We start from the raw sequence: 13,242 nt of genomic DNA, 5'->3' as shown, positions 1-13,242 counted from the left end.
TAGTTCCTTCTCCGCACTCGCACTCTCGCCCCTCTAATGGGTTCTCCCCCCGTCACACCCCTTCGCCTCCGCCCGTACCCTCGGTACCCGCGTAGGACTCCTCCCGGAAATACAGGGCACGCAAGAGTGTGGGAGGCGCAGCCAGTAGCTGAAGCCAAGCCCGTATGTCCTCGTTTCCCCTGTTTCCCCCGCGCGTCTACGTGGAACCGCGCACCCGTGTGTCCGCGTATCCCGAGCCCCCTGCGAGTGTGGCTCTTAACAGATGCGGGCTTGGCTTCAGCTACTGGCTGCGCCTCCCACACTCTTGCGTGCCCTGTACTTCCAGAGGGGATCCTACGTGGGTACCAAGGGTATGTGACGGAGAGACCTCAATAGAGAGGCAAGGGTGCGAGTGCGGAAAAGGAACTAATATTTGAACTAAGGTAACTGTGTGTACGGTACAGGAATATATACTGGAGAACACATGGTGTCCGCACATTCACAAAACAGCAATGAGTCCAGTTGTAATAAGTATGGTGTGCTTGAGTATGTATTTAGTCCGTAATTCGAGAGGTCCGAGTGGCCACGTGTATACGCGGCCCGAGCCCATAGCCGGGAACACTGTGAATGCGCCCCAAGTTGCCCCTAAGGGGCCTCCTGGATGCACCTATAACAAGATTCTATGATAGCTGGGTGTTACCTAGCCATTCTGCACCCAGTCATTCAAGCAAACTAGTTCATGCATTATATATATGCATATATTGTTAGAATTTGAGTCTCGCCTTCAATTAGAATAATATGTTCCAATACTTGATGTTACTGCACCACCTGTAGCTTGATAATATCATCTGTCGTTGTCTCATTACCACCACTTTTAATATATACACATTGATAACTACAAGGCCCCATCATATGCTGTCATTGCTGAATGCTTTCGGTATATGTAAACCCGATTCTCCTTTCCATAGGATATACCAATGAGATTGACAATTGAATCCACCTTCCGCACCTCTAATCTGCTACTTGCCTTTCCCCATGTGACAACATCCCAGTGAACCTCTATGTCAATGAAGGGATGGTATACAACCAGCATTGAATCATGAGTTGTATCCTCATAGAAAGCCAGTGCCTCTCCAAATGCCATTGTCTTGTCTTCATTAATTGCCTATGTAGACAGTTTTAGTATTCTGTATCTCAGGAAATGAGTCAATCATCTACCTCAAAATAGCTTGCTGATCTTGTAACCCCTTGCCCTTGTCTACTTCGTGATTCATTAAGGCGGCTCCGTAGATAAACACCACTGGGCAAAGGGACTTTCCCAAGCCTGACAAGCCAGGTTGCCTCTGGATCAATGTTGAATGACACATTCAACCATTTGCATATTGCTTGCAAATGCTGGTTGTAGATTGAGTTCTTCTCCTTTTTCTCCCTCTTCAGAATAGGCACCTTCCCTATTGCTACTCGGGGTCTTGGTTCCTCATCAGGTACAGCAAGGGATGGATAATAATGAAGCAGATTTTTCACTAGTTGACCTTCATATATCTTATTGGCTAAATTGACAAATGGCTCCTTTCTTGATTTGATTCTTCGCTCTAAGACACCAATATGCCTTTCCAGTGTACCCTGTGAGCCAATGCGGTAAGATCCATTCCATCGAATGTGATCAGGTATGTACAGCAGATGAAACATAGAAAGGCGCATTCTTGATGCCTTTGTTTCGTCTGGCACATATAATTCCTGAAACTCATTTAAGAAAGTGACAATTTCCTTGCGGATCATTGTTAGATCATTTTCTGTTCTCCCTGTGATTTCCATTGCAAAGGTAACAATTTTGACAAACCGCGCAAAATTGCGGACAACTGCCATTGGCATTTCAAGCTCCAAGAGGATGGGAATCGTTAGCCAGTGGGCCAAAGCCTTCCATTCAAACATCTTGTACTGAGTGTTTCTCTTTGTGTGTGGATCACGGACTGGCCCTGTAAATGCAGCTGGAATTGTTTCCATGGATTTGGCCACTTCTTTCCCAAAGAATGCTGCTTGTTCAACAGAAAGATGTGTGATTTCATCAGGCCCAGTGATTGTAGTCCATAAATCCCAAAAGTTGGCCATGTTGTTTTCATACAACAAATGGAATGGGTCAGAGAAAAAGAATTTTGGCCAAGAGTATGTTTCGAATGCTGCCAACATTGGAAGTCTGACAATTCCATATTTGCTCACAATGTGTTTCCGGGACTTCTCATCAGTTGCCCCCTCCAGCTCTTGAATGGCATTCCAGTAGTCTTTCTCTGTAAACTCTGGTAAATTATCGAGATCATAATCAGGTCTGCCAGGGTTGAACTTTTTTGCCCCCTCTGGTACTGTAACACACCAGTAGATCCTTTTACAGCCCTTAACACTTGATCTCATGCCAATCAACTTCAGATTGAAGAAGTTTCCATGAAGAGAGTTGATGCCAAGATGGCCATTGTCTTTATTCTGGCCAGGCTGATCGGCACTTTGGCCTACAACACTAGCATGGTGCATAATATATGCAGAGTCGAATGCATCCCAGATCCAAATACCTTGGCCCATTTGCAATAGCTCCTGTACGACAGGATACATATATGTACTAAGATCCCCAGGTGGCTCTGGGCCTGGGGTTGAAAACACAGTAATGACATTTTCTGCCAAATATCTTATATCTGGCGGCAAGTTGAGAATGATCAAAATGAGAAACCATGAATCAGACTGTTTTTTAAGAGTAAGCATAGCACCATCAATGGACATGATGTAGATCATATCACATTCATGCTCAAAAAGACCCTGGTTCATGAGATGTTCCATGTGTGCTTTACCATTGGCGTAATCAGAGTATTTGACTTCAGCACCTTTCATAAATAACTCAATAGCAGCTTTAACAAGTCTGTCCCTATACCGCAAAAGGTATGATTTCTCATAGTTTGCAAACATAGCTCGAATGATAGGCACCAATGGTAGCACCATAAACTGGGCAGCTGGCTTTGTAGTGCCAGGCCGGTTTCGATCTCTGCCACAGACAAGAGGTGGCCCTTTCTTTTGTTTGCGAAGAAAGTCACATACTGTCTTGTCTTTATGATCTCCTGTGAATGCTATGCATTTTCCTGGACATATAGGAATATATTTTGGCATAAAGTCAGTGATTTTCTGAGCCAATCGACGACATCGATCAATGCTCATTATCGGTTGTCCAAGTGCCTTTGAGAGCAATTTAGCATAAGCCTCATGAGCTCGCCTAGTGGTGTTTGTGAGCTGAAAAACAGTCCAGTGACTGAGGCTATAAATTTGCATTTTTGTTAATGCAATTGGCTTAAGCCCGAAGCGTGGTGGCACTGGCTCTGCTTTATAGCCATCCAGCATCTTTTCTATGAGGGCTTTCCTAGACGCAGGAAATGAGAACTGGGTCTCAGCCTCATAATCGGCCTCCAATTCTGAGTCACTGTCATCATCATCAACACTGCCAGTGTTGTTGTCTGAGGATGAACTCTCGGCCTCTGACTTTGTCTCAGAATCCTCCTCCTCCTCTTCCTCCTCCTCCTCATCGCTTTCCATGCCATCATCAGACTCAGAGTCAGAAGCACTTGGGCGCACATCAAATCCACTGGGATTCACATAATACGGATCTTCGCTTGATGGAAGTTCCTCAATATTCACCTAAAAAGACAGCAATTTCAATGTTCTACATCCTCCCTTCAGAACCTCAACACTCACCTGATCAAGATAAATAACCTCAGTATCCCGAACAGCAATGCCATGCAAGAGCTCTGGCTCTTGTTCCTCGTTTTCTGATATTGAATGTCAGCATCAGCGCGTATCCTACGTGCTATGCCCACTTACCTTCAATCTCCTCCCCTGATTGACCGTTATCGTTATTGTCTAATAGTAATGAAAAGATGTCAGTATTCCGCATGATAAATTCCAATAGCGACACTAATGATTTCCCGATTTCACCGAGCCAGAATGTGTATTACAGCCAACCAACTTGATATACTTCAGTCGGTGTGATATTCATTCCTGACGGATTGCATTGTGTGGGCATAATATCAATACAAACCGGCAGGAATGAATATCACATTGAATGAAAGATATCTGCCGCAATAAGCACCAAGCAGAAGGGGAGCGGCAAGAAGCAGGGGGACATGGGATGTAACTAGCACTTACGTGCCGGATCTATTCAGCGGTCAGTTATATCGTAGGGATATTGATATGATTGACATACCGAGGACGGACATCGGGCCGCCACTATCATCTACATCCATCGCTGCAGTAGTATTGAGTTTACCACAGCTAGTGATAAGTTAATGCCGTCAGATATGCTTACCGTCAGGATCGGCACGCTGCGAGTCTAAAGAGAGCTCAGTTTCTGCTCTCACAAATAATGACTGGTGGCATTGCGTACTGGATCGTTTCGACTGCTCAAGCAGCTCCACATTCTGCTTGATGCAATCCTGAAGAAACTGAAGGACGACGGGGTCGTGTTCATGGTTCAAAACCAGGTCTCGATCTTGCTTGAGGTGACTTTGTATGGTCTTTCTGGCCCGTAGCCTCTTGCTGACGCCAAAGCAGTTGGAGCAGCAGCAGTTCATAATTGTTGCGATTAGGAGCAAACGAGCGCCGACTGGCCTTATCGCTTTCCCAGTGCACTTTCCCACTATGTACTCTCTGAGCTTTCCCCACCAGTCAGCGCTTTCCCACTAACATTCGACGTCAACGGCATCGAAAGCTGCATGTCGAGAGCCACTACAATGGATGACACACCGAATGGTAGGTAGTACTTAGTAGCGGTTCGGTGACCTCTCTAACGACTACGATCGCGATCAGCCACACATTCCACTCAGTGATTAACCACAAAATCACCATCCTACGCCTCAAGCCACCGTTCGACGCCTCCCCCATCATTCGACGCCTCTGTCATTCCGTTATCAGCCTGAAACCCGCCGTTCGACGCCTCTCTCGTTCAAACCTGCCATTCGACGCCTCCCATTCCTTTATCAGCCTCAAGCCACCGTTCGACGCCTCCCCCATCGTTCGATGCCTCTCTCATTCCGTTATCAGCCTGAAACTACCGTTTGACGCCTACCCCCATCATTCGACGCCTCTGTCATTCCGTTATCAGCCTGAAACCCGCCGTTCGACGCCTCTCTCGTTCAAACCTGCCATTCGACGCCTCCCATTCCTTTATCAGCCTGAAACCAACGTTCGACGCCTACCCCCATCATTCGACGCCTCTCACATTCAAACCCGCCATTCGACACCTCCCATTCCGTTATCAGCCTGAAAGCGCCGTTCGACGCCTTTCTCATTCCGTTATCAGCCTGAAACTACCCATTCGACGCCTCTTTCATTCAAACCCGCCGACCTACGCCTCCCAACCTCAAACCCTCGTTCGCCACCTTCCCCCCCCCCCTGTTGCCCGCTCAAACTCGTGTCCTCCACGCTTCCTTACCGATTCCTTACTACGTAAGCTCACCCCCTTCAAAACACTGTGTCCTTTCAACTTCCGATGCAGCCCTTACCATCTACCGTCCCCCTCCGTCAAGCACTACGTCTGAGAAAATTCATCATCTAACTCGTGCCGCTCACCATTCATGTTAGCAGCAGCCGGTGGTGCCACGCAATCTGCAAGACACTGGTTTGTTGAAGTGATTTCTGAAGCACACATGGGCAACGGTGTCCTCCCACCGAATAAGTCCAAATCCGTCCCCCGGTACGTTATCGACTTCTAGTTCGTATCCTGAGACCCTCGCTTATGCCGGTCTATTTAGATAACTGAACCCCAGATGACTCGCCTCACTTGATCGCCTCGCTTGATCGCCTCGCTTGAATTCACGCTCAACTGACATGCTTGAAGTGTCGTGCAAGTTACGTCGATCCACGGGTACAATTCTCGCCTGTGTACCACATTCCTCCCTCAAGGCCTCGTCTCCGCCTTGCCTACGCCCGCGCCGTACGGTTCAAATCTTCGCAGAGTCGTCAGTGCTTTATGCACGTGTCGACCCCTTCCTGCCTTATAAGAGGACCTGTCTCTCACTGTCGCACTCACCCACAGATGCGGGAGCCACGTCAAGAATTCCGCCTTTTTCTTGCGACCCCGAACGAATCCAATGTTCGTGGGCGTCCCGACCGCGGGTCCCCTTGGATCGGCGTCCCCTCCCGACTTGAAGCAAGTTCAAACATGTTCGTCAAGAAGGAACATAATGAGCCCTTCTCTGTGTCAATCATGCACAAAGATGAGGTGCGGCCCCTTGCACACACCAACAATATACAGAACTAACACAGTTTTATCTCAGGAATACGACTGGATTGAGAATGTCGTCAAAGTATTTCTCCGGGCCGACCGCGGGATGACCTCTGTTGGATACTATCACTCCTACTTTGACCTCCACGGAGAGACGTCAGAAGACGTCGTTGTCATCTCACAAGACGGAACGAGGCGGGTCTGGGAAGGTACGAATATCAGACTGTCTTGTCGTTACACTAAGCATTAAGTACTTCATCAGCTAAGAAAGGTCAAGTCAACGCCTTCGACTTCCGGATGATCCAAGTACATTTGACTCCCAAGCCTGTGCAGAACGATATAGTGGTGGGTTTATCACCGTGTTGTCTTCCGCCGGTACCCTGCAAATTCAATTCTCCGCAGATATACAAGAAAGGCATTATTGAATACCTCGCCGTGATGATGCACCCGAGCACTTCACCGCACGAACATCAGCTGGCCAGTGATTCGATAGACATTCTATTACCCTTGTTTCGCTCGCATACCGCTCAGTTAGCGCTGTTGTAGGATTTCTACCCGTCATTACCTAATCTGTTTTTTTCTCTGGCGCCAAGTGCATGGCCGTTAAGTCAGTCGCTAAGTCAAGCAGATTCTCCTACAGTCGCAAAAAGGACGACTGACTATGACTTGAATATGATCAAATTTTTGGGATTACAATGTGCACTAAACTATAAAAGGAAGGTGACCAGTTTTTTACATTGAATGTGCAGGCCTCGACTGTAAGTTGACTTATAGGTCACTCTGACGGACCTATTTCGGGACTTTGGCTGACTTCGGCAAAATACTGAGGCTGATCGACCAGCTGACCACAGTTGACTGCTTTTTGGTGAAGCGTTCGGATGCGACTGGCGTATATCGAGTCGAACCGATCCCAGTCTGATTGCTCCAGCTCCCGAGTAAATCTCCAAATCTTTCAAAATGAATGAATGTCATTTACCACACGTTCCCTACACGTACTGCATTTTGATCTCTCACAACAGGGGCCAAACCGCGGCAAAGGGCCACCACCGAGTGTACTTCTCGCCAAAGTACATCCAGGGATACGTCCGACCACTGTCGGCTGACCGTGATTGTCTTTCTCAAGTCGTCGGGCGGCAGTGACTTCAGCATGCCCTCGAGAAGTTCAGTAGTGTCCACGAAGCGAGACAGCGCAGAGGGCATGTCTTTGACTTTCATTGAAGTCATGGTGGCTTGCATACCTGGCGGTCAACTTCAAGCGCTCGCCGTGAGTGTGGCTTTTACTCCGACCCCGACATGCACCACGATAATTGGACCAAGCAGAGGTGCCGTCTAGTCTCGTCTAGTTGTCCGACAATAAGCCATCTCTAATCTCAGCATGTCTTCCCATCTAGAAAAGCACCATTTGATTTGAGCATGTCGTTCTCCGAGGGCGGTGGCTTTTCTGTCTGACCCGAGCGGGACAGGCAGGACTATGTATAATCGTGCGCGGCGCACGTCCATCACGACCAGGACCCGGAAAGAATTAGAGTCGTTGATTTTCGCAGCTTAACGACTCCCTCACCGCCACCACGTCAAGATTGGCACTTGCGATCGAGGATCTTGAGCTCGCGCCGCAGCCCGACAAGCGTGCCAGGTACGGTGCCAACCCCGTACGTTGGAGACTCTCAGGATAGCTACCAAGTTAAAGTTGTAGATCGCGTTCTTACTGGTTCGATTGGGACTCAACAAAATATCGACCGACTGTTCAAGGCAGAATTCTATATATAATACTCAAGATTTGTGAATGCGCCATAACCAACGCATAACCACATGCCTCCTACTTTGATGGGAGTCGAGGATAACCAGTCAAGGAACGTCAAGATGATACACCGAGTCATCGAAAACACGGTGAACATGACCTCGGATTGCGCGAAACCGGATGACCTCCAAGGTTCGAGCTGTGACCTCCATTCCCAATCCACCGTCGTCGGGTTTCATCCCGAGTTTTGTTCCTGCCGGGCTCACCGTCTCTACATATAAGGGGGATGCTGGCAACAACTGCTCCCCATTAACGCCTTTCTCTTCCTTCTTTATCTTTCCTCTCTCGCTCCCAAGAGGAGACTTGTTTCCGGGTCGTTTCCCTCTCATTCGTTTTGCCTTTGGCTACCCTCGTTCATTTTTAAGGAAACACCCACCCACTTGAATTTCATCATGAAGCTCTCAGTCGTATTCATTGCCTCCGTTTACCTTGCTATTCAGGTGGCTTCGGTCCCTGTCTCTAAGCGAACATACGAGGTCAGTTCGCAATCGCTTAACCCATACCGCCTCTGCTCACCCTGAATAGACCACGCCTGCCTGTACTTGCGGCGGCTCTGACGTCGCTCTATCTTCGTCATCTTCGGCCAACTCCTCATCTTCGTCTTCATCCTCCGCTAGCTCGCAGTCCAACAATTCAGGTTCAACTTCTTCTAGCTCCACATCTTCAACTACGGATCATGGTTCAAGTGGAAGTGGAAGTGGGTCATCCACGACAACTTCGTCTGAGGAGTCTTCATCCTCCAATAACTCCTCGTCTTCCGCTGCGTCAAGCGATAAGTCTGCTTCGTCTTCCAGCACGTCGTCATCGACTATCGGCGGTGGATGCAAGGGCAAGGTCACCACGACTACATCCGAGTCCTCATCTTCTAACGCATCCTCCTCTGAGTCCGCTTCCGCGGCAGCTTCTTCTTCATCTGCTGGTTCCTCGTCATCGAGCACGTCCCATGGAGCAGACGGGAAGTCCACTACCACTTCGTCGAATGTAAGCTCAGTGAACGAGTCCTCCTCTGCATCGTCCTCTGCAGAAGATTCGTCAGCATCCTCGAGCGCATCATCGTCTTCCAACACCTCTTATAGCGGGGATGGAAAGTCTGCTACTTCTTCGTCGGTATCGGGCTCCTCGTCGAGTGAGTCATCTTCTGCTTCTTCATCTGCAGAGGAATCATCCGCCTCGTCAACCACTTCGTCTACTACCACTTCCCACGACAACAATGGCGGCAATTCTTCATCCAGTTCCTCGTCCTCATCCTCGTCAAATGAGTCTTCATCTTCATCGTCGTCCTCCGAAGAATCATCATCTTCGTCCTTCTCTTCCGGCGCGTTTGAGATCGCCGTTCCATCCTCATCCCCGCTCTCCTCTCCCTCCTGTACCACCTTACCCGTGCAGGTCACTTCCTCAGCCCCTTCGTCGTCCGCAGCCCCCGTCCATACCCCCGCAACAACTTCCATTCATACCCAACAGGTGTCCACGACAAAGCCCGCCACAACCAAGGCCGCTGTGACGACCGCGAAACCCAAGACGACCGCAGCAAAGACTACCGTGGCGAAACCCAAAGCCACCGCATCCACTTGCGCCGATCCCTCCAAGGCAGTCTTCCTCCAACGCGCATACAAGACCTCTGATCACTTCTACACCACGAACACTGCGGAGATGACGAACGCCGTGACTAAGCTCCATTTCAGGAAGGAAGGGCACCAGGGCCGCGTCTTCACCTACTCCGTCAAGGACACCGTTCCACTCTTCCGTCTGTACAGCCATGGGGCCGATGATCACTTCTACACGACTTCGGCGCCTGAGCGCGATAATGCGGCGGGACGGCTTGGGTATAAGAACGAGGGAGTGGCGGGACATCTGTACGCTAAGCAGATCTGCGGCAGCGTCCCGTTGTATCGGCTGTATAGCCCCCACGCGAAGGACCACTTCTACACAACCTCGCTGCACGAAGCGAACGCCTCCGGGTATCAGATGGAAAGTATTGTTGGCTACGTTCTCCCCAACTAAGACGAATCTTCTTGGACTATAACATGCATAGCAATCCCCGTTATGCCACGAACTTTTTTGATGTATATTTTCACTCTTTTTCTTTGTTTCGGGGCTTCAGGCGACTTCGATTTTATGTCTACCCCGTCAATAACTCCTTCAACATCCACACCATCATTCGACTTCTTGTAGATACCCAGACCTTACATCTAATTATAACAGAGTCTTTCACGCATTGTTTCACGTCGCGAAAGGAACTATCCGCATGAGTTCTCGCACAAATACTGAGCCCATCCGAAAATCATAAAAATAAGGCGATTGCTCAGCAGGAAGGCAAATCAGCCGATGGGACAAAAACTGCGCATTAGCTAACATATATATTCTGCAGGGTCTTCTGGAGTCGTTACTGCGAGTCTCCCCAACCATGACCCACAAGACGCTGACAACCCCGGGGATCGACCTTCTCCTCAAATGCGCTGTCCTCTACCTTTTGCCCACGATCATCTTCATCCTCGGTTTCCAGCGCCTCATTGACTATCTCGACGTTCTACAAGCTCTGCAACTAAACGCATATCTCGCCCATGGACTCCCGATCCTTCTAGGAGTCTCAGTGTTCCCCGGTTACGCAACCACACGCATATTTTGGCGGGAGTTCAAGAACAGGAGAGAGGCTGCTAGGTTGGGCGCAAGGACAATCCCGAAGCTCAGAGGGAAATGGATCGCGAATGTAGACTTTCTGCAAGCTATGAGCAAGCGCGTCGAGTCTGGCTACCCAGGTAAGCGGATTCCTCGCACTTCAACGAGAGCGAGGAGAATGAAGAACATCGTGCGCAGATGACAGCCTGACCGACCTGGTTGCGAAATATGGCCACGTCGCCGATTTCTACGTCCTCTGGAGGCACCTCATGTTCACCACAAGCCCAGAGTACATCAAGATCGTTCTGGCCACAGATTTTGCCAACTACGAGAAAGGTACGCATCCTTGCCCAACGCGCGCTAGCTCTAACCACCGCGCTTCCACAGGGGAAGAGTTCAACACTGTAGTAGCCAGTCTGCTGGGAAATGGTGTATTCAGCTCAGATGGTGATATGTGGAAATTCCACCGCTCAATGACGCGTCCCTTCTTCTCTCGCGACCGTATCTCGCATTTCGACCTCTTCGACCGCCACGCCGACGCTGTCGTCGCGAAGATCAAGGAACGCGCACGCGCAGGGATCCCTATGGACTTCCAGGATCTTATGGGTCGCTTTACGCTGGACTCGGCGACCGAGTTCTTGTTCGGAGCGTGTGTGCACTCACTCCAAGGCGAGACGCCGTTCCCGTATAATCATCTTTCGCAGGCTTTCAACAGGGAGGCTCGAGTCCATCCTGCGGACGTGTTTGCTAAGGCGTTCCATGAAGCGCAGACCATTGTCGCGCGACGTGAACAGATGGGCGGGTTGTGGCCTCTTTTTGAACTTAGGGGCGACAAGATGAAGGGTCCTATGAAGATAGTGGACGCATTCATCAATCCGATCATCGAAGAGGCCATCCGGAAAAAGGACGCCAAACATAGTACCGATATGGAGAAAGAAGCCAATCCAGCAGATGTAGACGAGGGTGAGACCTTGCTTGACCATTTGGTGAAGTTCACGTCCGGTAAGTCAGTACTCAAATTGTATGGTGCAATTCGCTATAGCTTATTCCTCCCGGACGTCTTTTCACTTCTTAGACCCTGTTCTCCTCAAGGACGAAACTCTCAACATCATGTTGGCAGGTCGGGATACCGTACGCTCTTTTCTCAACTTCCGTTTATTCGCCTACCTTAAAAACCAAAATACTGATGGCAATAATAATACAACAGACTGCGGGCACATTAACTATCATCTGCTACTTCCTCTCCGTATATCCAGCAGTCGCAAAGCGCCTTCGGGAGGAGATACTCTCGCATGTGGGCCCTAACAAGCGGCCGACGTACGAGGATATCAGGGAACTCAAGTACCTTCGCGCCGTCATCAACGAGACATTACGACTCTATCCGATTGTGTGAGTCCCTTTCTACTGCGCTAGACAACCCTCTCCGCGTTTCCTGGGTATACTATACTGATATTATTTCTGAATACGGATAGACCGTTCAATGTCAGATCCACGATCAATCCCGCCGTGTGGCCTTCCCTTAACCCTCACGAGAAACCGCTGTATATCCCCGCCCAGACCCAGATCTGTTATTCTGTCTTCATGATGCACAGGCGCAAGGATCTATGGGGTCCAGATGGTGCGCACTTTATCCACAAATCACATCTGCGCGGAGCGGTGTCGACGTCATTTCATTCTCAAATGGAGTGAACTAACGCCTTGGTGAAATTTGGCAGCCGAGGAATTCGATCCGGATAGATTCTTGGACGACCGACTCAAGAAGTACCTCATCTCTAACAGCTTCGCGTTCCTCCCCTTCAACGCCGGCCCACGGATCTGTCTCGGGCAGCAGGTATTTTCCCTTTCTTCCCTTTCTTTCCCCTGCCCCTTTCTTTCCCCTGCCCCCCTTTCCCCTGCCCCTTTCTTACCCCTCGCTCATTCCTAATCCCATGCATACTGCGATAACTAACTCACCCGTTAGTTTGCCTACAACGAAATGTCCTTCATGATCATTCGACTTCTCCAGAACTTCGAATCCTTCACACTCGCCGAAGACGCCCAGCCTCCCTCGACCCAACCCCCTGCACACTGGAAGGAAGCATACGGCACGAGGAAGGCGATCGAGAAGTTCTATCCAAAGGTTAATCTGACGATGTACGCTAATGTGAGCCAAACGTTTACATATCCAGTTCTTGCTTTCTTTCTCGGTTTGTTCTGTTCTATACGAGGCGCTGACATTGGCGTTATTGATGCTTTAGGGAGGCCTTTGGGTACGCGCACACGAAGAGTAGAAGGTAAACAATCCTTCAAATGACTGTATAGTATGCAGATTGATGTTAGAAAGAGTATTTGAGAAGAATGTAGTAACTGTGCTATGTGTTTTGCGTTGATGCTTTTGTGATGCTTTAGGCTTCGGCCCTTAGTGCTACGTTTACAGGTTCAAGAACATACTTCAACAACTTCGCCGAGAGACATGTGCTTAAGTCTGAACGTCGAACGCTTGGTCGCTTTGCGTAAGACGCGACTTTCTCTCTGGAGACCACCATGGACTCGGATATTCAAAAACTACAGGCTGAAGGTCATGAACTCTGTACTGCACTTCGCAAGCAGCTTCTTG

General features: G+C 49.3%; 3 protein-coding genes across 3 annotated transcripts; all 3 read left to right on the top strand.

The window, feature by feature from the left end:
* Positions 1-6,043: 6,043 nt before the first annotated feature.
* PC9H_011703 (uncharacterized protein) lies at positions 6,044-6,778 on the top strand (the record flags this gene model as incomplete). The annotated part of the gene is made up of 4 exons (XM_036781186.1): positions 6,044-6,229; positions 6,285-6,441; positions 6,495-6,577; positions 6,635-6,778. 4 exons carry the CDS (start codon positions 6,044-6,046, stop codon positions 6,776-6,778), a joined length of 570 nt encoding a protein of 189 aa, XP_036627041.1.
* Positions 6,779-8,422: 1,644 nt separating this feature from the next.
* On the top strand, positions 8,423-10,031 carry PC9H_011702 (uncharacterized protein; the record flags this gene model as incomplete). The annotated part of the gene is made up of 2 exons (XM_036781185.1): positions 8,423-8,506; positions 8,556-10,031. 2 exons carry the CDS (start codon positions 8,423-8,425, stop codon positions 10,029-10,031), a joined length of 1,560 nt encoding a protein of 519 aa, XP_036627040.1.
* A 403-nt stretch (positions 10,032-10,434) lies between these two features.
* Positions 10,435-12,916, top strand: PC9H_011701 (uncharacterized protein; the record flags this gene model as incomplete). The annotated part of the gene is made up of 9 exons (XM_036781184.1): positions 10,435-10,786; positions 10,845-10,982; positions 11,034-11,648; positions 11,722-11,777; positions 11,854-12,035; positions 12,119-12,264; positions 12,362-12,477; positions 12,607-12,789; positions 12,884-12,916. 9 exons carry the CDS (start codon positions 10,435-10,437, stop codon positions 12,914-12,916), a joined length of 1,821 nt encoding a protein of 606 aa, XP_036627039.1.
* Between the last annotated feature and the right edge of the window lie 326 nt (positions 12,917-13,242).

The sequence above is a fragment of the Pleurotus ostreatus genome (genome assembly GCF_014466165.1).
Source record: "Pleurotus ostreatus strain PC9 chromosome Unknown scaffold_9, whole genome shotgun sequence".
Classification (NCBI taxonomy): Eukaryota; Fungi; Basidiomycota; class Agaricomycetes; order Agaricales; family Pleurotaceae; genus Pleurotus; species Pleurotus ostreatus.
The sequence above is the reverse complement of the archived record's forward strand: the minus strand, read 5'-3'. Positions and strand labels throughout refer to the sequence as shown.